The sequence below is a fragment of the Ranitomeya variabilis genome, chromosome 4, assembly GCF_051348905.1.
Source record: "Ranitomeya variabilis isolate aRanVar5 chromosome 4, aRanVar5.hap1, whole genome shotgun sequence".
NCBI lineage: Eukaryota > Metazoa > Chordata > Amphibia > Anura > Dendrobatidae > Ranitomeya > Ranitomeya variabilis.
In genome coordinates, this window is record NC_135235.1 from 239138764 (window position 1) to 239161830 (window position 23067).

The 23067-nt window shown below is 49.2% G+C and overlaps 1 protein-coding gene across 2 annotated transcripts in view; it reads right to left on the reverse strand.

Annotated features, from left to right (window-relative positions):
• LOC143770612 (chloride channel protein ClC-Kb-like) overlaps positions 1 to 23067 on the reverse strand; it is a 78943-nt gene that overhangs the window by 25509 nt on the left and 30367 nt on the right. For both annotated transcript variants that reach the window (XM_077260415.1, XM_077260414.1), the window contains exons 2-14: positions 19753 to 20061; positions 15726 to 15854; positions 15508 to 15636; positions 14982 to 15121; positions 14805 to 14882; positions 14575 to 14653; positions 14371 to 14496; positions 13667 to 13751; positions 11517 to 11618; positions 10583 to 10667; positions 10131 to 10304; positions 9031 to 9100; positions 8843 to 8953 (exon numbers count right to left, since the gene is read on the reverse strand). In XM_077260415.1, the coding sequence (XP_077116530.1) occupies positions 8843 to 8953; positions 9031 to 9100; positions 10131 to 10304; positions 10583 to 10667; positions 11517 to 11618; positions 13667 to 13751; positions 14371 to 14496; positions 14575 to 14653; positions 14805 to 14882; positions 14982 to 15121; positions 15508 to 15636; positions 15726 to 15854; positions 19753 to 19852 (1408 nt within the window). In that variant the 5' untranslated portion in view covers positions 19853 to 20061. The remainder of the gene's footprint in view (positions 1 to 8842; positions 8954 to 9030; positions 9101 to 10130; positions 10305 to 10582; positions 10668 to 11516; positions 11619 to 13666; positions 13752 to 14370; positions 14497 to 14574; positions 14654 to 14804; positions 14883 to 14981; positions 15122 to 15507; positions 15637 to 15725; positions 15855 to 19752; positions 20062 to 23067) is intronic.

Here is a 23067-nt window from a genome sequence, read left to right on the forward strand (position 1 = left end):
AATGCGGTCCTGAAAGCGGCGAGTGCGGGACAGGCAAAAGCGGGGACTAATCTCGCCGGTGAAGGGACCAGTAGAGGCAGAAAAGGCAGGGAACCGGTGAGGAGCAGGCTGCCGCCATCCAATATCAGGCGGCAGGAGCAGCGCCATGGGAACGGGGCAGGGAGTAATGACCCTAAACTCTGACCCGGGTGCTTCACTTGCAGCTGAGGATCCTAAAGACAGCGAATTGAGCGAGGAAGTCAAGAGACTTGAAAGGGAGGAGCAAAATTATGCCATGTCTGCCCAGGAACCTTCATCTGGTGACAGTCTGGATGAGGGAGAGGGTGAGTGGTCACAGCAAAAGAAAAAGGGTAACAGGAAAACAACTAAGGATAAGGGGGGTCCGGGCCTCGAGCCTCCTCCTTGGAGTGCGACCCCTCTGACTCCGTAGCCCTGATCCAGGTGCCATTGGAAGGTCCAGCCGCCCCCCCTCTGGTGGATCTCTCCAGGACTCCCCTCCAGAGGGGGGCGATGGGGACCCGGGGCCGGAGGTTGCGGACAAGGATGTTGGGGCTCAGGAGGTCGCTGGGCCCTCTTCTCAGGGGGCAAATACAAAGCCTTCTGATGGGGACTACCTCAGGACCACCAGACAAGGGCCAGAGTGTATGTAAGGAGAGAATGGATGAGTCTATTTGTCTTAAGCGCACTAAAAACTCATCATTGTCAGAGGAAGAGGGTGAAACTGTTGGGGGTGGGAAGAAAACGGCTATCTAATTCAATCAATCATGATGGCGGCACCCACCCCGTTGACGCTGGCAACCATTAATGTTGCCAGCATAAAGTCAGAAGCGGCAAGGTACACGGCCTTTCATTTTCTCGGCCAACTTGACACCGACATTTTGTTTTTGCAGGAGACCAGGTTGATCGACCTATCAACCATGCATAAAGCAAGGCGGGAGTGGAGGCACGGGCCCTCCTACTGGTCTCTTGCGGCCGAGCCGTATAGCGGGGTGGTGGTCCTTTTTAAGACCGCAGCGGTTGAATGCAGATGATTGATCGAGTTAGAAATGGGGAGATGCTTGATCCTAGATGTCTCTATGGGGGGGACTGGAGCTTCGGCTCATTAACATCTACGGTCCCCATTCCAAGTGGGACCACAAGTGTCTCTTCATGAAGATCAAACCTTTCTTATTTTCGAGTCGGCAGGTGGTCTTTGGAGGGGATTTCAACAACGTCACGAGACCCTGTGATATAGGAGGTTCCGGAGACCGGCTGGCTTACGATTGCGTCGCGCTAAATAGGATAGTGAGGCACGCCTGGTGGATGTCCACATCCAGCACAACACAGGCCACGCGGGGTTCACCTTTTTTAGAGGTAGTCAGTGCAGGTCTAGGTTAGAAAAAATGCAATGTTCCAGCTCAATAAAATATAAACAGTTTATTGGAAAAAATTTTTTTTAGTTAAAATGCAAATTGCAAAAGAAATTACCGTATTTTCCGGCGTATAAGACGACTGGGCGTATAAGACGACCCCCCAACTTTACCAGTTAAAAAATAAAATCTTCTTAAAAGTCGGGGGTCTTCTTATACACCGTATGTCGTCTTATAGGGCCGGTGAATATGTGCCTTTTGGGGGGGGGGGGGGGGGGGGGAGTGATCCTGATGACGATGAGGGGGCGTCTCACAGGAAAGTGAGTATCCCCCATTACCTTATCATAGCGCTGCAGCGTGGGGTCTCTGTGCTGGGAGCGGCGGCTGCTGTGCTGTGGTGCGGCGGCTCCTCTTCTGCAGTGTGGGGCCTCTGTGCTGTGGGGTGGCGGCGGCGGCGTATCTTCATGCAGTCGGGGCTCCTCCGGCATCTCAAAGCCTGGAAGCCCCGCCGGCAACTCCATCGGTACAATGCGGTGGCCTCCGGGAAAATGGCCGCTGCTCAGATTCAGATCTCGTCCCGAGATCTCGGGAGACGAGATCTGAATCTGAGCAGCAGCCATTTTCCCGGAGGCAGCTCAATAGGTGCGATGCGGTGGCCTCCGGGAAAATGGCCGCTGGGGGCTGCGCATGCTCAGATTCAGATCTCGTCCCGAAATCTCGGGACACGAGATCTGAATCTAAGCAGCGGCCATTTTCCCGGGGGCCACCGCATTACACCAATGGAGTTGCCGGCGGGGCTTCCAGGCTTTGAGATGCCGGAGGAGCCCCGACTGCATGAAGATACGCCGCCGCCACCACCCCACAGCACAGAGGCCCCACACTGCAGAAGAGGAGCCGCCGCACCACAGCACAGCAGCCGCCGCTCCCAGCACAGAGACCCCACGCTGCAGCGCTATGATAAGGTAATGGGGGATACTCACTTTCCTGTGAGACGCCCCCTCGTCGTCATCAGGACCACTCCCCCCCCCCCCCCCCCACACCATATACACCCGGAGTACAAGGCGATTCCCGGCGTACAAGACGACCCCCGACTTTTAAGAAGATTTTCAGGGGTTAAAAAGTCGTCTTGTACGCCGGAAAATACGGTATATAAAAAGTGCTCCTAATACATCACCATAGCCCCAGTGGGTAAAGCAACGCGTTTCGACCGTACCGCGGTCTTTGTCAAAGCTTTGACAAAGACCGCGGTACGGTTGAAACGCGTTGCTTTACCCACTGGGGCTATGGTGATGTATTAGGAGCACTTTTTGTATAATTTATTTTGCAATTTGCATTTTAACTTAAAAATTTTTTTTCCAATAAACTGTTTATATTTTATTGAGCTGGAACATTGCATTTTTTCTATCTTCCAAAGTCTTGTCAGGATCTGGTTCCGCGCTCTCTACAAAAACGGTGAGCTGGCTTTGTTTTTTCTTTCAGGTCTAGGTTAGACAGGTTTTATTTGAAGGAGGAGGTCGTTTCCTCGCCGTTGTCGGTTGTGGAGGTGGAATTCTCCGATCACTATTTGATTATGTTTTCTCTGAGCGTTACAGAGACTCCTCGGATGGGAAGAGGTTATTGGAAGCTGAATTCGTCACTCCTTGAGGAAGAAGCTGTAAGACGGTCCTTTGAGGAATTTCTTCAGAGCCAGGTACCGCTGCTGGGCCTAAGTAACACTAAGTCTGAGTGGTGGGAGATGTTCAAACATCGGGTGGCGAGATTCTTCCGGCAACTCTCGAACCTCAGAAGCCTGAACAGGGATCGCCTGTATCAGAGCCTAAGGAGGAAACTCGAGCATCTTGTCTTGACTGGGGGTAGCCGCGAGGCGATCTCCAGTGTGAAATCCTTGCTAAAGAGGTGTCAGTACGATAGGCACGCATTTTTGGTTTTTGAGAGGGACTACGGGAAGTACTACTTGCACGACCCTTACAGAAGCTGCAAGATGTCAGTGAATAGTAAGATAGTGACAGGGCTGATGGACAGTACGGGATCCCTGAGAAGGTCCAGATCAGGGACCTTGGAGGTCGTCAGTTCATACTACTCGCAACTCTTGGGAAGGAAGGAACTGGATCGTGACAGGATGTCGGCTTTCCTGGCTGAAGCTGTTCCCGAGCCAGGGTCTGACCTCTCACTGGGCGGTTTGGCAGAAGCGATCAAAGAAGAGGAAGTGAGACTGGCGATCGATGGGCGCCGGCCCAAAAAATCGCCAGGTCCAGATGGCTTAACATCCGAATTCTTTAAGACCTTTAGGGACTCCTTGGTCCCCCTCTTGACTCAGGTGTTTAATGAGTGTCTCTCCTCAGGCACTCTGCCGAGATCATTAAGGAGGTCGGTTTTGATCATTTTGTCAAAGGGTAAGGATCCGTCACACATTGAGAATTGGCGTCTCATATCACTTCTAAATGTGGACAGGAAGGTTTTGGCTAAGATACTCTTCAACAGGCTGGTGGTGAAGTTTGCGCCACGGCTCCTTTCGGAAGCCCAGCACTGTTGCGTTCCTGGCCGTAGCACTTTCAGTGCTGTTCTGGGTGTCCGAGAGGCCGTGGAGCGGGGCAGGGCGGGCCTTTGGAAGGGGTTCTTGCTGACCCTGGATCAGGCAAAAGCCTTTGATCGGGTCGACCACGAGTCCCTCTGGTCCACTCTTTTGAGGTATGGTCTGCCTGGAGGGTTTGTGGACTGGCTTAAGACCTTGTACGCAGGGGCTGAGACTTTCCCTCTGGTAAACGGGTGGATTGGACAACCTTTCGGGGTGGGATCTGGTGTCCGCCAGGGCTGCCCTCTTAGACCTTTGCTTTACGCGTTTGCGATCGATCCCTTCCTCAGAAGGGTTGATTGTGGACCATTGGCAGGGGTGAGGATGGGCGGGTTGGCGCCAGAGGCTATCCTGAGGGTAGTGGCCTACGCGGACGACGTTACCGTCCTTGTTTTTTCACATGAGGAGGCGATGGTGATGTCAGAAGTGGAGAGCTACTTGGAGGCATCCGGGTCCAAGGTCAACCAGGACAAGTGTGAGAGTCTCTGGCTGGGAGGCGGGGATCCCACGTTTGATCTTCCGGACACCCTCCCCGAACCCCAAGAACATGCCAAAATCCTAGGCATCGAATTTGGCCAGGGTGATTACCCCACAAAAAACTGGGAAGGCAGAATCAAAGGTGACGCCCAAAGAGTGTACCAATGGAAGAGTTGGTCTTTGACCCTGAGGGAAAGGGTTGACCTGTGCAAAGCTTTCCTGCTCCCCTTGCTAATCTACCTGGGCAGCGTCTGTGTCTTGCCGAAGCCACTCTGGACACGGGTCTACAGTCTGTTCTTCCAGATGTTATGGGGGAATAGACTAAACCTAGTCAAACGGGAGGTCACTTATCGCACGAGGAGACTAGGGGTGTTGAATATGGTGAACCCCGTGGTATTTCTAGTGAACACCTTTTTGAAAGTTAACGTTGCAAACCTCTGGAAAGAGAGGGCTCCTCTGTGGGTATTCTCCTGCAAGGGATGGTTTCAGCGTTTCTTCCAGGAATGGGAGACGGGGAAGATTGAAGGATCTTCGCACACCGCACGGGCATCTCCCGGCTTATGTTACCCCGGTTCTGAAAATGATGCGCCGGTGGGGTCTGGGAATGTGGGAAGTGAGGTCCCTCCCGAGGAAACTCCTCGACATGCGGGTCTTGCTTTCGCATTTTCAGAGACCATTGGTCCACAAGGACTGCCCGAGTCGGGATCTAGAGGTTGGGTTAAGTTTGTTAAATTCTTGCAGGATCCCCAAGAAGTATTGGGACTTGACTTGGCGCTGCTTCCAAGGTAAGTTGTATGTGAGGGACAATTTGAAGCACAGGAGCTCTGTGGACAGGAATTGTCCCCGTGAGGCTTGCGCTACCATGCTGGAAAGCATGGAGCTCTTCCTGCTTTATTGTCCCTTTAATACAGAGGTGTACAACAGGGTGGGCGCTTCCATTGGTTGGCCGTGGCTGGCCACTCTGTCCTATGCCCAGTGGGCCTATGGAGCGTTCAGAGACCTCGGGAGAAGGGACCGAGCCACTTTATTCTTAGTCAGCGCAGTGGTCAGGTACTTCACGTGGAATGCACGAGTTTTAGTTTCGACGCAGAGTAAAATCCTCCATGTAGATGAAGTTTGTAGCAGCATCCTAGGTTCCCTGGTGAAGGTGCGTTCTCTGGAGTGCGAAAGACTGGGTGCCCGGAGGGCGGCCCATCTCTGGAGGGGTTTCTCCTTTGGGGTGCCTTAGTCCGTTAGCGCTCCTATATCCTGGTGGTGGGCTGATATCTTTACACCCTAGATTTTTGTTTTGTATTTTTGTTCCCTGAATAGAAGGTTTGCAGGCATCAAACTTGAGCCTTGGGTGGTGAGTATGTAGGTTGTGTTCTGTGATCTTGGTTTATGTATATATAGTGTATTGTATATATTTTATATAGTGTATAATAGAGGGTCTTAGTTACGTTGGGTGGGGGGATTGGGGGATTCAATGGCGGTGATAAGAGACTGATCTGGCCTGGCCCCGCCTGGGGAAAAACTTTAAGGGTATGTGCACACGTTGCGGATTTCTTGCAGAAAATTCCTGAAGAAAACCGGAAATTTTCTGCAAGAAATCCGCATTTTTTTTTTTGCGTTTTTTTTCCGTTTTTTTCGCGTTTTTTTAGCATTCTGCAAGCGTAATTAGCTTGCAGAATGCTAAAGTTTTCCCTGCGATCTGTAGCATCGCTTGGAAAACTGACTGACAGGTTGGTCACACTTGTCAAACATACTGTTTGACAAGTGTGACCAACTTTTTACTATAGATGCAGCTTATGCAGCATCTATAGTAAAAGATAGAATGTTTAAAAATAATAAAAAAAATAAAAAAATGCTTATACTCACCCAGACATCTCACCGGCGTCCGTTCCGTATAGCTGGTCTGTGCGCACAGGACCTCCCGTGACGTCACGGTCACGTGAGCGGTCACATGACCGCTCACGACCAATCACAGGACAGTGACGTCATTCGGCGAGGTCCTTCAGCGCACACCAGGTACAGAAACCGAACGGCAGCGTGCGAGGAGGCGGCAAGACATCGAGGGTGAGTATAGGACTGTTTATTATTTTATTTCTTATTTTTTGACCACTTATATGGTGCCCAGTGCGTGGAGGAGAGTCTCCTCTCCTCCACCCTGGGTACCAACCGCATATAATCTGCTTACTTCCCGCATGGTGTGCACAGCCCCGTGCGGGAAGTAAGCAGATCAATGGACCCCTAGGTGTGCGGAATCCCTGCAATTCCGCATTTTTAATGAACATGTTGCTTTTTTTTCCGCTATGCGATTTTTTCGCGGAAAAAATCGCAACATTTGCACCAAAAATGCGGAATACCCTGTAAATAATAGGAGGCTTATGTAAGCGTTTTTTTTCGCGTTTTTATCACGTTTTTATAGCGAAAAAACGCGAAAAAAACGCTAACAATCCTGAACGTGTGCACATGGCCTAAGGCCTGATCCTAGCTCGGATAATTCCTGAACTTTGTGGCCAGAACTGGATCAGGGGTGGCGGGATAGTTAGAGTAGATGTGTGTATATATATTTAAAAAAATGGAAATATAATTAAAAAAAACAAAAAACAAACAAACAAATGTTAATTTTGTACACTGTATTGTATTTAGGTTTGTTGTAGGGTGAATGTAAGGTAAGGCAGTGGGACCAGTAGGGTTTTGTTGTGTTTGCGGTGTTGTATAATATTTGGTTTAGTATAGTGTGTTTATAGTGTGTATATTGTATATAATATTGTATATAGGACGGTGTAAATATAGTTGGGGTTGTATATAGTAGTGTGAATGAAGCTGGGCCGGGGGTCTTACATGATTTTATACTATTTATTATTTATAATTTTTTACAGGTATTCACGTAAGTTATGAGTATTTTGTTTGCTGTCCTTTAGTTTTGCTTTCTTTATTTTATTGGAATTTTTCTTTCACGTCCCTAATTTGTAGGTCATGAACTTTCTCCATTTTTGTTTCATTTCCGGTTTATTTCTTTGTGATTTTTGTCTTTTTTTGTCGTCTGATAGGAGCTTTGTTCTTATATTCTGTTCTGTTGTGTTTTATTTGTTATGTATCACAGTTAGTGTCATGTAAAGTATTTTTATTTTATTTAATAAAAGACCTGGAGGATAAGACATGATGTAACAGCAGAATAGTGAGTGCAGCTCTGGAGGTGACTGGAGGATAAGACCCGATGTAACAGCAGAATAGTGACTGCAGCTCTGGAGGTGACTGGAGGATAAGACAGGATGTAACAGAATAGTGAGTGCAGCTCTGGAGGATAAGACATGATGTTACAGCAGAATAGTGAGTGCAGCTCTGGAGGTGACTGGAGGATAAGACCCGATGTAACAGCAGAATAGTGACTGCAGCTCTGGAGGTGACTGGAGGATAAGACAGGATGTAACAGAATAGTGAGTGCAGCTCTGGAGGATAAGACATGATGTTACAGCAGAATAGTGAGTGCAGCTCTGGAGGATAAGACATGATGTAACAGCAGAATAGTGAGTGCAGCTCTGGAGGATAAGATACTATAGTAAATCTCTAGTGAAATAAAAGCTAATACTAGAGAAGACAGAGGAAGGATTCAGAAGGATCTAGAGAAGCTTGAACAATGAGCAGCGACTAATACAATGGTAATTACAGGGAGAAATGCAAGATTCTACATCTGGGCAAGAAAAACGAAAATTACATCTACAGAATGGGAGGAATAGAACTAAGCAACAGCACATGTGAAAAAGACTTGGGTATACTAATAGATCAGAGGCTGCACAGGAGTCAACAGTGTGATGCAGCAGCAAAAAAGGCAAACACGGTTCTAGGATGTATTAACAGAAGCATACAGTCTAGATCACGTGAAGTAATTATCTCCTCTACTCCTCCTTGGTCAGACCTCATCTGGATACTGGGTCCAGTTCTGGGCTCCACATTATATAAAAGACATTGGAAAACTGGAGCAAGTTCAGAGAAGAGCGACCAGGATGATGAGCAGACGGCAGAGTATGTCCTAGGAGGAACGGTTACAGGATCTGGGAATGTTTAGCTGCAAAAAAGAAAACTAAGAAGAGACTTGATAGCTGTCTACACATATCTGAGGGGCTGTCATAGTGTAGAGGGATCATTATTCTCATCTACACATGGAAACACGAGAAACAATGGAAGTAAACTGAAAGGGAGAAGATACAGACTAGATATTAGGAGGGTGACAGTGAGGGTGATCAATGAGTAAAACTGGCGGCCACGAGAGGTGGTGAGTTCTTCAATGGAAGTCTTCACACAGGCTGGACAGACATCAGGCTGAATCCTGCTTTGAGTGGGGGGGATGGACACGAGGACCCTAGTGGTCCCTTCCATCTATTATTCTAGGATGCTATGAAATCTGTCAGATCTCATCTCTTTGTCACATTTATCATATATAATATATACAAGGACTCACCGGCTAGAGCGTACCCTCCGGGGATGATGGGGTTAACTACGCCATCAGAGGTGATACCATCCGGGAATATATACGCTATTGTCTCACCCACTAATCGTCCGATTGCGGCTCCTGTGGATGATGAGAGCACACACAGGGATGTTGGTTGTTATATCCGCTCCTTCTTCAGCTTCTGCAGTTGTGCTCACCATATATGACGACTGGCATGAAGTACCCAGCGGGCAGTGGCATCGTGGTGGCGAGGATGAACATCCAGAACTAAAAAAAAAGAAGAAGAGCAGAACGATGAGATGGCAAACACTCTGATGACATCACCGACACTCACGAGGTCTGAGGACATCGCCGACACTCACGAGTTCGGACGACATCACCCACACTCGCGAGGTCTGAGGACATCACCGACACGAGGTCGGACGACATCACCGACACTCACGAGGTCTGACGACATCACCGACACTCACGAGGTCTGAGGACATCGCCGACACAAGGTCGGACGACATTACCCACACTCGCGAGGTCTGAGGACATCACCCACACTCACGAGGTCTGAGGACATCACCGACACTCACGAGGTCGGACGACATCACCGACACTCACGAGGTCGGACGACATCACCGACCCTCACGAGGTCTGACGACATCACCGACACTCACGAGGTCGGACGACATCACCGACCCTCACGAGGTCTGACGACATCACCGACACGAGGTCTGACGACATCACCGACACGAGGTCTGACGACATCACCGACACTCACGAGGTCGGACGACATCACAGACACGAGGTCGGACGACATCACAGACACTCACGAGGTCGGACGACATCACAGACACCCACGAGGTCGGACGACATCACGAGGTCTGACGACATCACCGACACTCCCTAGGTCGGACGACATCACCGACACGAGGTCTGACGACATCACCGACACAAGGTCTGACGACATCACCGACACGAGGTCTGAGGACATCACCGACACTCACGAGGTCTGAGGACATCACCGACACTCACGAGGTCTGAGGACATCACCGACACTCACGAGGTCTGAGGACATCACCGACACTCACGAGGTCTGACGACATCACCGACACTCACGAGGTCGGACGACATCACCGACACTCACGAGGTCGGACGACATCACCGACACTCACGAGGTCTGATGACGTCACTGAGTGATGTAGCGGTCGATGTCACATGACTTTGGAGCATCCAATCTAACACCAGACTGAGGACGATGCGGTGGTTCTGTCCTCGCTGGATCCCGTCCATTAATCTGACGACGACGCACCTTCATAACGATGAAGAACGCCAGCGTGCCGAAGATGGAGATTTGCGGGTTCGCCCATTCCACCCACAGGTTATTGGGGTCCACGGTTATGGGGCTCGGTGAGGACATATTCTGGGAAAGCGTCCACCACGTGCGGTTATCGAAAAGGGAGACGAGAAGTTCCTTCATGGAGAGCTGTGGACGGTGCAAAAACAAAAATGGAATAAAACTGCGAGAAACAGATCCGAGAGACCACTGCAAAAGGTACAAGGGGCTTGTGGGGAAAGTGCAAGATCCCCCAGGACCCCACAGATCAGAACTCCCCGGGGCCCATAACCCCCAGGACCCCGGAAGTCACAGCCCCCTCTTTGTGGCTTCTCCTGCTGCTCAACTGCATTACATGACAGCAGCTTGCCTCTGTTCATCCTGAGCTTCCAGGTTCATGTACAGTGAAATCCACAGAGAACACTGACCCGACACGCCAGGAACCGTCCGAGGAAATCCGGAAATGTAATGGACGCTATGAGGAGCGCCAGCAATGCCGAGTACACGGGTTTACTGCAACGAGGGAGAAGGGGACAACTCAGAGCAAGCGACTCCACTATCTCCAGTGATATCATCTCCTGCACTCCAGTCACATCCAGAGCTGCGGTCACTATTCTGCTGTTACAGCATGTCTTATCCTCCAGTCATCTCCAGAGCTGCAGTCAATATTCTGCTGTTACATCGTGTCTTATCCTCCAGTTACCTCCAGAGCTGCACTCGCTATTCTGCTGTTACATTGTGTCTTATCCTTCAGTCACCTCCAGATCTGCAGTCACTATTCTGCTGTTACATCGAGTCTTATCCTCCAGTCACCTCCAGAGCTGTAGTCACTATTCTGCTGTTACATCGTGTCTTATCCTCCAGAGCTGCAGTCACTATTCTGCTGCTACATCGAGTCTTATCCTCCAGTCACCTCCAGAGCTGCACTCGCTATTCTGCTGTTACATCGTGTCTTATCCTCCAGTCACCTCCAGAGCTGCGGTAACTATTCTGCTGTTACATCATGTCTTGTCCTCCAGTCATCTCCAGAGCTGCACTCACTATTCTGTGGTTACATTTTATTCTATCTTCCAGTCACCTCCAGAGCTGCACTCACTATTCTGCTGTTACATCAGGTCTTATCCTCCAGTCACCTCCAGAGCTGCAATCACTATTCTGTGGTTACATTTTATGTTATCCTCCAGAGCTGCAGTCACTATTCTGCTGTTACATCGAGTCTTATCCTCAGGTCACTTCCAGAGCTGTAAATACAATACTTCTGTTACCGCTCTGGATGTGACTGGAGGGTGATATGCAGACAGGGATGACATGCGGTGTGTGCCCATGTGATGGGGGGCAGCGCTGTGTCACCCTCACACTTACTCGTTGGCCAGTATCCTGCTGGTGTACGGATTCCTTCTGACGTAGCCCAGGATCCAGCGCTGGCAGAACAGGTAGGCGCAGCTCACCGTCCCGCAGATCACCCTGTTGCATGAGCAGAGATCAGCACCCTAATAATGCACGCACCCTCCCTGACTGACACCAGCAGAGTCGTCCATGTAAGCCGGGTCCTCAGGATTCGACTCTGGACACAACAGAGATTGTCTAAAGCGATTCTCTGCTCCACTAGTGGCTGAACCTCAGTAATGGCCCCACAGGCCGACCGGTGTATGGGGGTCTCCGGACTTTACATCCATAGATATTGTCAGGATGGAGAGGACCGGGCATGTTGGAACCTATAAGCCCAATCCTGGATGTGAGGCCAGGGGGAGGAAGACAGAGGAGAAGGAGGAAGACCGAGGAACCTGGAGGAGAAGGAGGAAGACAGGAGCCTGGAGGAGAAGGAAGACAGAGGAGCCTGGAGGAGGAAGACCAAGGAGTCTGGAGGAGAAGGAGGAAGACAGAGGAGCCTGGAGGAGGAGGAAGACCAAGGAGTCTGGAGGAGAGGGAGGAAGACAGAGGAGCCTGGAGGAGGAGGAGGAAGACAGAGGAGCCTGGAGGAGAAGGAGGAAGACCAAGGAGTCTGGAGGAGAAGGAGGATGACGGAGCCTGGAGGAGAATGTGCAAGACGGAGAAGAAGGTGGAAGACGGAGGAGTCTGATAAAGGAAGTCCGAGGAGTCTGAAAGATGAGGACAGAGGAGTGTGGAGGAGGACAGAGGAATCTAGAAAAGGAGGACCGGAATCTGGAGGAAGACAGAGGAGCCTGGAGGAGAAGGAGGAAGACAGGAGCATGGAGGAGAAGGAGGAAGACAGAGGAGCCTGGAGGAGGAAGACCAAGGAGTCTGGAGGAGAAGGAGGAAGACCAAGGAGTATGGAGGAGAAGGAGGAAGACAGAGGAGCCTGGAGGAGAAGGAGGAAGATCAATGAGTGTGGAGGAGAAGGAGGAAGATCAAGGAGTCTGGAGGAGAATGTGCAAGACGGAGAAGAAGGTGGAAGACGGAGGAGTCTGAGAAAGGAAGAAGTCCGAGGAGTCTGAAAGATGAGGACAGAGGAGTGTGGAGAAGGAGTAGGAGGACAGAGGAATCAGAAGAGGAGGACCAAGATCTGGAGGAAGACAGATGAGCCTGGAGGAGAAAGAGGAAGACAGAGGAGCCTGGAGGAGAAAGACCAAGGAGTCTGGAGGAGAAGGAGGAAGACCAAGGAGTCTGGAGGAGAAGGAGGAAGACCAAGGAGTCTGGAGGAGAAGGAGGAAGACCAAGGACTCTGGAGGAGAAGGAGGAAGACCAAGGACTCTGGAGGAGAAGGAGGAAGACCAAGGACTCTGGAGGAGAAGGAGGAAGACCAAGGACTCTGGAGGAGAAGGAGGAAGACAGAGGAGCCTGGAGGAGGAAGACCAAGGAGTCTGGAGGAGAAGGAGGAAGACCAAGGAGTCTGGAGGAGAAGGAGGAAGACCAAGGAGTCTGGAGGAGAAGGAGGATGACGGAGTCTGGAGGAGAATGTGCAAGACGGAGAAGAAGGTGGAAGACGGAGGAGTCTGAGAAAGGAAGAAGTCCGAGGAGTCTGAAAGATGAGGACAGAGGAGTGTGGAGGAGGAGGAGGACAGAGGAATCTAGAAGAGGAGGACCGGAATCTGGAGGAAGACAGAGGAGCCTGGAGGAGAAGGAGGAAGACAGAGGAGCCTGGAGGAGAAGGAGGAAGACAGAGGAGCCTGGAGCAGAAGGAGGAAGACCAAGGAGTGTGGAGGAGAAGGAGAAAGACCAAGGAATCTGGAGGAGAAGGAGGATGACGGAGTGTGGAGGAGAATGTGCAAGACGGAGAAGAAGGTGGAAGACGGAGGAGTCTGAGAAAGAAAGAAGTCCGAGGAGTCTGAAAGATGAGGACAGAGGAGTGTGGAGGAGGAGGAGGACAGAGGAGTCTGGATGAGTTGACCTGAGGGTTGATGTGTGGCCAGATTTTATTGTGAGCACCTTTATAGAGGAGTGTGGTGATTGGTTTTGCCGTTATTTTGTGTTTCATTACTGTCATGTTCATCATGTAGCTCATATAATGGCCATAACGTATCAGAGATCAGAGAGGCGGCGCTCGTCCTCACCCCAGGATCATGTAGAAGAAAGTCTCCGGGAGGTCAAAGGGGAAGGTGATCTTAAAGTTGGTTCTGAAGATGGCAGAGATCGTTTCTAGGAGAAAATAAGTACTCAATTTAAATTCTACTGTCTACCGACCCTGCCCTCTGCACCCCGCCTCCGCCGACCCTGCCCTCTGCACCCTGCCTCCGCCGACCCTGCCCTCTGCCTCCCACCTCCGCCGACCCTGCCCTCTTCACCCCCCTGCCATCTGCCTCCCACCTCTGCCGACCCTGCCCTCTGCACCCCGCCTCTGCCCTCTGCACCTTGCCTCCACAGACAGTGCACTCTGCACCCTGCAGCACGCCTCCGAAACCCTGCACTTTTCTATAAGCGTCCAACGATCCTACACTCTGCTTCCCGCCTCTGAAGACCCTGCATTCCACACCTTGGCTATGAAGTCCCTGCATCCTATGCCTTGTCTCCGCTGACCCTGCTCCCCCCCTCCACTGACCCTGCTCCCCCCCTCCACTGACCCTGCCTACGCTGACCCTGCTCCCCGCCTCCGCTGACTCTGCTCCCCACCTCCGCTGACTCTGCTCCCCGCCTCCGCTGACTCTGCTCCCCGCCTCCGCTGACCCTGCCCCCCGCCTCCGCTGACCCTGCTCCCCGCCTCCGCTGACCCTGCTCCCCGCCTTCACATACATGTATGAGGATCCAGGCCTGACATTACCTTGCTCGCTATTGAACACGGCTAAAAGACGGAACATGAAGGCTCCACAAGTCGCAGCGAAGAATCCGCGCCAATAATCCCGCACAGCGAAATGCGATGACATCACCTCCACGCTGAAGAGCACGCCTGCAGAGATCACACGTCACTGACACCAGCATTAATGGAGCAAGAATTAGGAGATGGAGAAGAGGCGAGATCCCCTACCACTGATGGGTGCGCCAAAGACAGTGGAGATGCCCACGGCCGCCGCTGCCACCAGCATCTCGTGCTCCTTGCTCTTGTTCTGTGGAGGTAATTGTAGAGTTACGCAGGATCCTGGGGTCATTTCTTTCCCCATGGTGACCCCCGGGTTGTGACCCCTCAGCAGTGGAGCCGCAGCATTGCCCCCTGCTGGATACAGTCTGTAATGAAGGACAGGGTTTTGGGATACTGACCTCATAGTGTCCAGTGACAGAGGTCCTCATCCGTCCGAGGTATGCAGCGATCATGCTGGACAGATGGACAAAGGGGCCCTGCAATGACAGGAAGGGACCACCTCAGCTCTGTATGGGGTACAGGCCAACACTACACAGTGACCCCATGTAGATGGGACCATTGACCCCAGCACTCACCGTTTTGCCCAGGAATATGGTGCTACCCGCGGACAGGGTGCAGGTCAGACCCACCACCTTGGCCCCAAAGTTCTTGATAGTCAGATATTCCTCCAGGATAACGCCAGTGAGGATTGTCTTCAGTTCTGGGATTCCTGAGCCTGTGGGTAAAAAAGAAATATGGCAGCTTTTCATCCAGAAATTGCACCGTTCCTGTGTGCGGGACGTGACATCGCTTCAGAATCTCACATGACCCATGGAGGCGTGAAGTCACCGAGTAATTATGTAAAATTCCCCTAAAGCCCCTCCATCGTGTGTATAAGCTCCACCCCTCAGTGCACGCCCTCCACCGTCATGGTTACAGTCTCTACATTGTAGCAGTTTGTGCATCCTAATTCTGCAACAGTTACAAGTCAGACTCCTCACACTTATGTTGTTATCAGGTCATGTGACACCAAAGCTCCGCCCAGGAGCGGAAAGATTTACATAACGGCAGCAGGCAGTAATGCATCATGGGATATAACTAATCAATTATAAGTGCTCTTACCCCCAGAGTGAGGGGTGATACTCTGAGCAAAGCCGGTGGAGAAGGCGACCAGGGCGATGGGGTACACGACCCAGGAGAGGTATCTGAGCAGGCTGTTGTCCCCCAGTTCCTGCTGGAGCCACCGCTGAGCTGTGGGGAGACATGAAGGGGCAGAAACTCCAGGATTAGTCATGTGGCACATCCTCCACCTGTAACTATAAGTAGAGGACCATATATACCATTCAGTAATTTAGAGATGGTGAAGTCCATGGTGAAGCTGATGAGAGCCATGATGACCCCCAGAGCAAAGAGGAAATACCAGTCATCGCCCACGCGGAACAGGATGTCCTTCACTCCCAGGAGGAACGCTGCGGGAAAGAAGGAAAGATCAGGAGTCTGTTCTGGAGATCTCTGCACACTACTCCACACTTTTACCAGCACTGATAAAGGCACTCCCACCCCAGCACCAACTCTTGACATATCCCTCCATGGTCGATCACGACCAGCGATGCGATCGTTGGTAAGTCGTGTGGTCGCTGGGGAGCTGTCACACAGACAGCTCTCTCCAGCGACCAATGATCAGGGGAACGACTTCGGCATCATTGAAACTGTCTTGAACGATGCCGAAGTCCCCCTGCAGCACTCGAGTAACCAGGGTAAACATCGGGTTACTAAGCGCAGGGCCGTGCTTAGTAACCCGATATTTACCCTGGTTACCATTGTAAAAGTAAAAAAAAAAAAACACTACATACTCACCTTCTGATGTCTGTCACGTCCCCCGCCGGCGGCTTCCCTGCACTGAATGTGTCAGTGCCGGCCGGCCGTAAAGCAGAGCACAGCGGTGACATCACCGCTGTGCTCTGCTTTACGGCCGGCCGCTGCTGACACATTCAGTGCAGGGAAGCCGCCGGCGGGGGACGTGACAGACATCAGAAGGTGAGTATGTAGTGTTTTTTTTTTTTTACTTTTACAATGGTAACCAGGGTAAATATCGGGTTACTAAGCGCGGCCCTGCGCTTAGTAACCCGATATTTACCCTGGTTACAAGTGAACACATCGCTGGATCAGTGTCACACACACTGATCCAGCGATGACAGCGGGTGATCAGCGACAAAAAAAAGTTCTGGACTTCTAGCTCCGACCAGCAATATCACAGCGGGATCCAGATCGCTGCTGCGTGTCAAACACAACGAGATCGCTATCCAGGACGCTGCAACATCACGGATCGTCGTCGTTCTCGCTGCAAAGTCGCTTAGTGTGAAGGTACCTTAAGAGGAATGTACTGTAGGGACATCATACTGTGTGGGGGTAATGTACTGTGGGGACATCATGCTGTGTGCGAGGAATGTACTGTGGGGACATCATACTGTGTGTGAGGAATGTACTGTGGGGATATCATACTGTGTATGAGGAATGTACTGTGGGGACATCATACTGTGGGGGGATGTACTGTGGGGATATAATACTGTATGGGGGGAATATACTGTGGGGACATCATACTGTGTGGGGGGAATGTACGGTGGGGACATTATATTGTGTGAGGGATGTACTGTGGGGATATAATACTGTGTGGGGGAATGTACTGTGGAGACATCTTACAGTGTGGGGGGAATGTACTGTAGGGACATCATACTGTGTGTGGGGAATGTACTGTGAATACATCATACAGTGTGGGGGGAAGGTACCGTGGGGGCATCATACTGTATGTGGAGGGTTGTGGGGACATCATACCGTGTGGAGGAATCATACTGTGTGTGGTGGAATGTACATCGGACACATCATACTGTGTGGGGAATGTACTGTAAGGGCATCATACTGTGTGCGTAGGGGAATTTACTGTGGGGACACCATACTGTGGGGGGGTGTATGTACTGTGAGGACATCATACTGTGTGTGGGGGGGGGATGTACTGTGGTGATATACTGAAAGTGGGGGAATATACTGTGTGGAGCATCATAGTATGTGGGGGGAATGTACTGTGGGGACAGCATACTGAGTGTAGGGGGAGCGTACTGTGGATACATCATACCATGTGGGGGGAATGTACTGTGGAGACATCATACTGTGTGGGGGGAATTAATCACACAATAATGAAGCACTGAAATGAACCGTGGCTGAGAGCGAAAGACCTCAGCTCTCCCAGAACACCCACAGGGTGTCCAATCAATGGGACTACTCCAAGCAGGGATATATACAATGAAATAGAGCAAAAAAGTCCACAAATGCATAATTAATTGCTAAAAATCGAAATGGCGTTTTATTACAAAAATCAATAATACAATACAGCAACACAATAAAAAATCAAACACTGCAGAAATGTGCTGTAAGCACTCTGCAACATAGAAGGGGACAATAAGGAGGAAACATGACGGAAAAATTGAGTTGGAGGAGGTGCAAATAGTAAATCCTTTTGTTGGATGGAAGTAAGTCTAGAAAACATCAATCTATACAGGGTCCCACAGGTATCCCATAAATACAACCAGCGAAAGTTATACAGTAAATATCAAGATACATGGAGGTCAGGGGTGGTAACATGACCAAAATACTAGCACAACGAGAGTGCAAGTGGATCTTCACCCTTGACACCCTGACTCCGAAGGGTCTAAACGAAAAGTTGAGTTTCGCTCCATTCCTTTGACTGACCTAGCCCTATAGATCTATTTTATTGTGCTTTGTTCCGCCATTCATATCTCGTTGTGCCTGTGCGTTATAGGAATTATTGGGCATTTTTTGTCTTATTCTCTCTCTAAATTGAGTATATCCACCATTCTTTTTATTATATGTTGTCAGAACCCTGTTGAAAAAGCCATTTGGTGAAACGTGCGTTCGGGGATATCGAGAAGGAGGGGGTACTCTTCCTGACAACTGACATGGGTAAGCCTATGATATTTACTGTATAACTTTCGCTGGTTGTATTTATGGGATACCTGTGGGACCCTGTGTAGATTGATGTTTTCTAGACTTACTTCCATCCAACAAAAGGATTTACTATTTGCACCTCCTCCAACTCAATTTTTCCGTCATGTTTCCTCCTTATTGCCCCCTTCTATTTTGCAGAGTGCTTACAGCACATTTCTGCAGTGTTTGATTTTTGATTGTGTTGCTGTATTGTATTATTGATTTTTGTAATAAAACGCCATTTCGATTTTTAGCAATTAATTATGCATTTGTGGACTTTTTTGCTCTATTTCATTGTATATATGTGTGGGGGGAATGTACTGTGTGGGGGAAATGTACTGTGGGGACATCATACAGTGTGGGGGGAATGTACCGTGTGGGGGGAATGTACTGTGAGAACATCGTACCGTGTGGGGGGAATGTACTGTGGGGACATCATACCGTGTGGGGGGAATGTACTGTGGGGACATCATACCGTGTGGGGGGAATGTACTGTGAGGACATCATACTGTGTGTGAAGAATGTACTGTGGAGACATCATACTGTGTGGGGGGAATGTACTGTGGGGACATCATACTGTGTGTGGGGAATGTACCGTAGGGACATCATACCGTGTGGGGGGAATGTACCGTGGGGACATCATACTGTTTGTGAGGAATGTACTATGGGGACATCATACTGTGTGGGGGGAATGTATTATGGGGACATCATATTGTTTGCAGGAGGTTGTGGAGGCATATTGTATGCGAATACTAATGGACCTTACTAGGATAATATTTCTATGTGGCCATACGTAGCTCTGGCAAAAATTAAGAGACCACTGTAAAATGTTCCTTTGTCTGATTTTCTCTTTATAGGTATATTTTTTAGTAAAATGTAAATTGTTCTTTTAGTCTATAAATTACTGACAACATGTCTCTGAAGTTCCAAGCAATACATTTTGTATTTTTTTTTCTGAAAATGAGAAAAGGTCAAAATAACAAAAAAATGCCACTCCTGGTACAATAATGTCAGCCGTTCTCTGATTGAAGGTTTGGGACGATCCATGTTCCTCTTGATTACATTCCAGAGGTTTTCAGTGGGGTTCAGGTCTGGAGATTGGGCGGCCATGACAGGGGTTTGATGTGGTGGTCTCTTAATTTTTGCCAGAGTTCTATAAAAGACTGGATGAGGTTAGGGTACAGGTTTGTAATAAATAAAAAAATGCCATTGTGCACTGTAAAGTTTGCGCTTTTCATTCTTGTTTCTCCAAAGTTGGGAGATATGACTCTCGGACCATAATTTAGGGTCTGTGCACTTTTAAGAATATATAATTGCAATCAGTGTATACTGCCCCTTGGTGGTCTCCATCAATCATTCCGCCCTCACCTTTCATCGTCCTACGTGTTCTGGGGAAAGGTCTAAGCACATCTTTCCGTGCTAGAAGTTTTTCCTCTGTGTCCCCCTGTTCAATTACCAGGGAATCCATAGTTTTTCAGGGGCAGCAGGTTATAATAAAATCATTGAGGGTCTATTAAAGAGATTCAGAGGCAAATCATAAAGGACTGTGAAGTTACAGGACAGGGCCCTCTGAAGATTGTAAGCTCCCAGGATCAGTCGCTTCATATGGCTCTTTTCTGCTTTACATCTTCCGAATGATTGCAGCAATCGTGAATCATCCCCTTGTGATCGCTGCTCCTGAGGAACAAAATACAGTGACAAGAGTGATGACACGGCAGAGCAAAGACATTCATATAATATAATGTTATATAACACAAGTGTCAGGAACATGAGGTATTTGATTGTCTATTATCATGCACACTGAGCTCTGCTACATCCAAGAGCTGAGCAGATACACGTTGTGGGCTTTTCCGACCCCGCCTCTTCACTCTGCCTAGAAAGCTCTTCTTCTCTCTTGGCCTGCAGGCAACTCCCTCCCCCCTGTATACAGCTGTAACTTGAAACTCCAGTGTGGGACTTTGTCCCCCCTCCCTCTCGAATGCAAGAGTGTGCAGAAAACCAGTCTTTTGTCTGAAACCATGTACTGTTTTGTTCATGGAGAAATGTAATAGTAAGGCATAACTTGACCCCCAATTAGTGACACAGATATGAAAGTTATATCTTTGGTATGTGCATCAGCCGGCCCATCACCCAGTGCGTTTTCCAATTTCCTGTACCCTTGGTATCTGAGAAACGAATTACTGCTCACTCGCGGTGCATAGCCAGGTCAAGTTTGGTCTTAACAGAATGCTAGTCACAAAACAAGATCAATGGTCATTCCGTCGTCGCTATACGAGGTTACATCCTGTAGCTATGGGGGGATATGAATGTTCCATAACTCTGAGTCCCTCTGAGATAGTAGGAGTGCATTCCATAGCTCTGCCCACTCGGATGTCACGACCAGAGTTCATATCTTAACCTTGCTGAGTTATGAGGCAGTCTTTGCCCAGGAAAAGAGCTAACAGCAGCTCTGCAAGCTTCTCTGATGAATTTTGACATATGCTCTCTTCCCCCATCCACATGGTCAGCCACGATATGAATGAACCGTAAGTTGATTTTCTTCTGTTAATCCCTAATTATTTGTAATTATTTGTACATGCGATACTGGTCTACTTTTATAATATCTTTTCATAATTTTGTAAACACTGCCTACCTTTTTGGAGTATAATATATAAAATTACTAGCTTTGTTTCTCCTTGCTCTATAACGTACTGTCACATCCTCTGTAGTGAATTACACTAATAATTTGGGTTGGCTCCGGACCCATTATTAATTAAGGAATTGGAGCTGGTGGCAGCGGATTTGTCCTGTGCGTTTGGGAAACCCGGTAGCGACGGACGGCGTTGATAATTATTGTTCCCGCCTGAGTGGGAGTAGTTATATTGCCCTCGCTGCAGTGGGCCCATTAGCTAGTCCAAACTAAGGCAGCCTTTCTGGCAACTAATTATCCTAGGTGCAGTACCCTGTCTGACATGAGGGTAAGGGGGCACCAGAGAGCTGCAAGTTCCAAACCGGAACTGGGAAGATGGATATAGATAAAACCCCTTGAGAAAGAACCAGCGGCAACCAAACCACCTATCCTCCCGGTGAGTCGTGACAACAAGACAGGAGGCGCAGTACTGTGCAGTGTATATACAGTATACAGGACAGGAGGAGTGGTACTGTTCAGTGTATATATACAGGAGGAGCGGTACTGTGCAGTGTATATATACAGGACAGGAGGAGTGGTACTGTGCAGTGTATATATACAGGAGGAGTGGTACTGTGCAGTGTATATATACAGGACAGGAGGAGTGGTACTGTGCAGTGTATATATACAGGACAGGAGGAGTGGTACTGTGCAGTGTATATATACAAGACAGGAGGAGTGGTACTGTGCAGTGTATATATACAGGACAGGAGGAGTGGTACTGTGCAGTGTATATACAGGACAGGAGGAGTGGTACTGTGCAGTGTATATATACAGGACAGGAGGAGCGGTACTGTGCAGTGTATATACAGTATACAGGACAGGAGGAGTGGTACTGTTCAGTGTATATATACAGGAGGAGCGGTACTGTGCAGTGTATATATACAGGACAGGAGGAGTGGTACTGTGCAGTGTATATATACAGGAGGAGTGGTACTGTGCAGTGTATATATACAGGACAGGAGGAGTGGTACTGTGCAGTGTATATATACAGGACAGGAGGAGTGGTACTGTGCAGTGTATATATATACAGGAGGAGTGGTACTGTGCAGTGTATATATACAGGACAGGAGGAGTGGTACTGTGCAGTGTATATATACAAGACAGGAGGAGTGGTACTGTGCAGTGTATATATACAGGACAGGAGGAGTGGTACTGTGCAGTGTATATACAGGACAGGAGGAGTGGTACTGTTCAGTGTATATATACAAGACAGGAGGAGTGGTACTGTGCAGTGTATATACACAGGACAGGAGGAGTGGTACTGTGCAGTATATATACAGGACAGGAGGAGTGGTACTGTGCAGTGTATATATACAGGAGGAGTGGTACTGTGCAGTGTATATATACAGGACAGGAGGAGAGGTACTGTGCAGTGTATATATACAGGACAGGAGGAGCGGTACTGTGCAGTATATATACAGGACAGGAGGAGTGGTACTGTGCAGTGTATATATACAGGAGGAGTGGTACTGTGCAGTGTATATATACAGGACAGGAGGAGAGGTACTGTGCAGTGTATATATACAGGACAGGAGGAGCGGTACTGTGCAGTATATATACAGGACAGGAGGAGTGGTACTGTGCAGTGTATATATACAGGAGGAGAGGTACTGTGCAGTGTATATACACAGGACAGGAGGAGTGGTACTGTGCAGTGTATATATACAGGACAGAAGGAGTGGTACTGTGCAGTGTATATATACAGGACAGGAGGAGCGGTACTGTGCAGTGTATATATACAGGAGGAGTGGTACTGTGCAGTGTATATATACAGGACAGGAGGAGAGGTACTGTGCAGTGTATATATACATAGAAACATGGAATGCATGTATGGCTTCTAACAGGATGAACCCACATGGTGCCATATGTAGAAGCCAAATGGAGAAAATGTGCAGGACACACCAAGATTAATATATTACCACAGAAAAATTATGTACTAGTCCAAAAATAAATCTAAATAACAACTTTATTGATATGCAAAATATAAACAGGCCAAACAGTGACAATGAAGG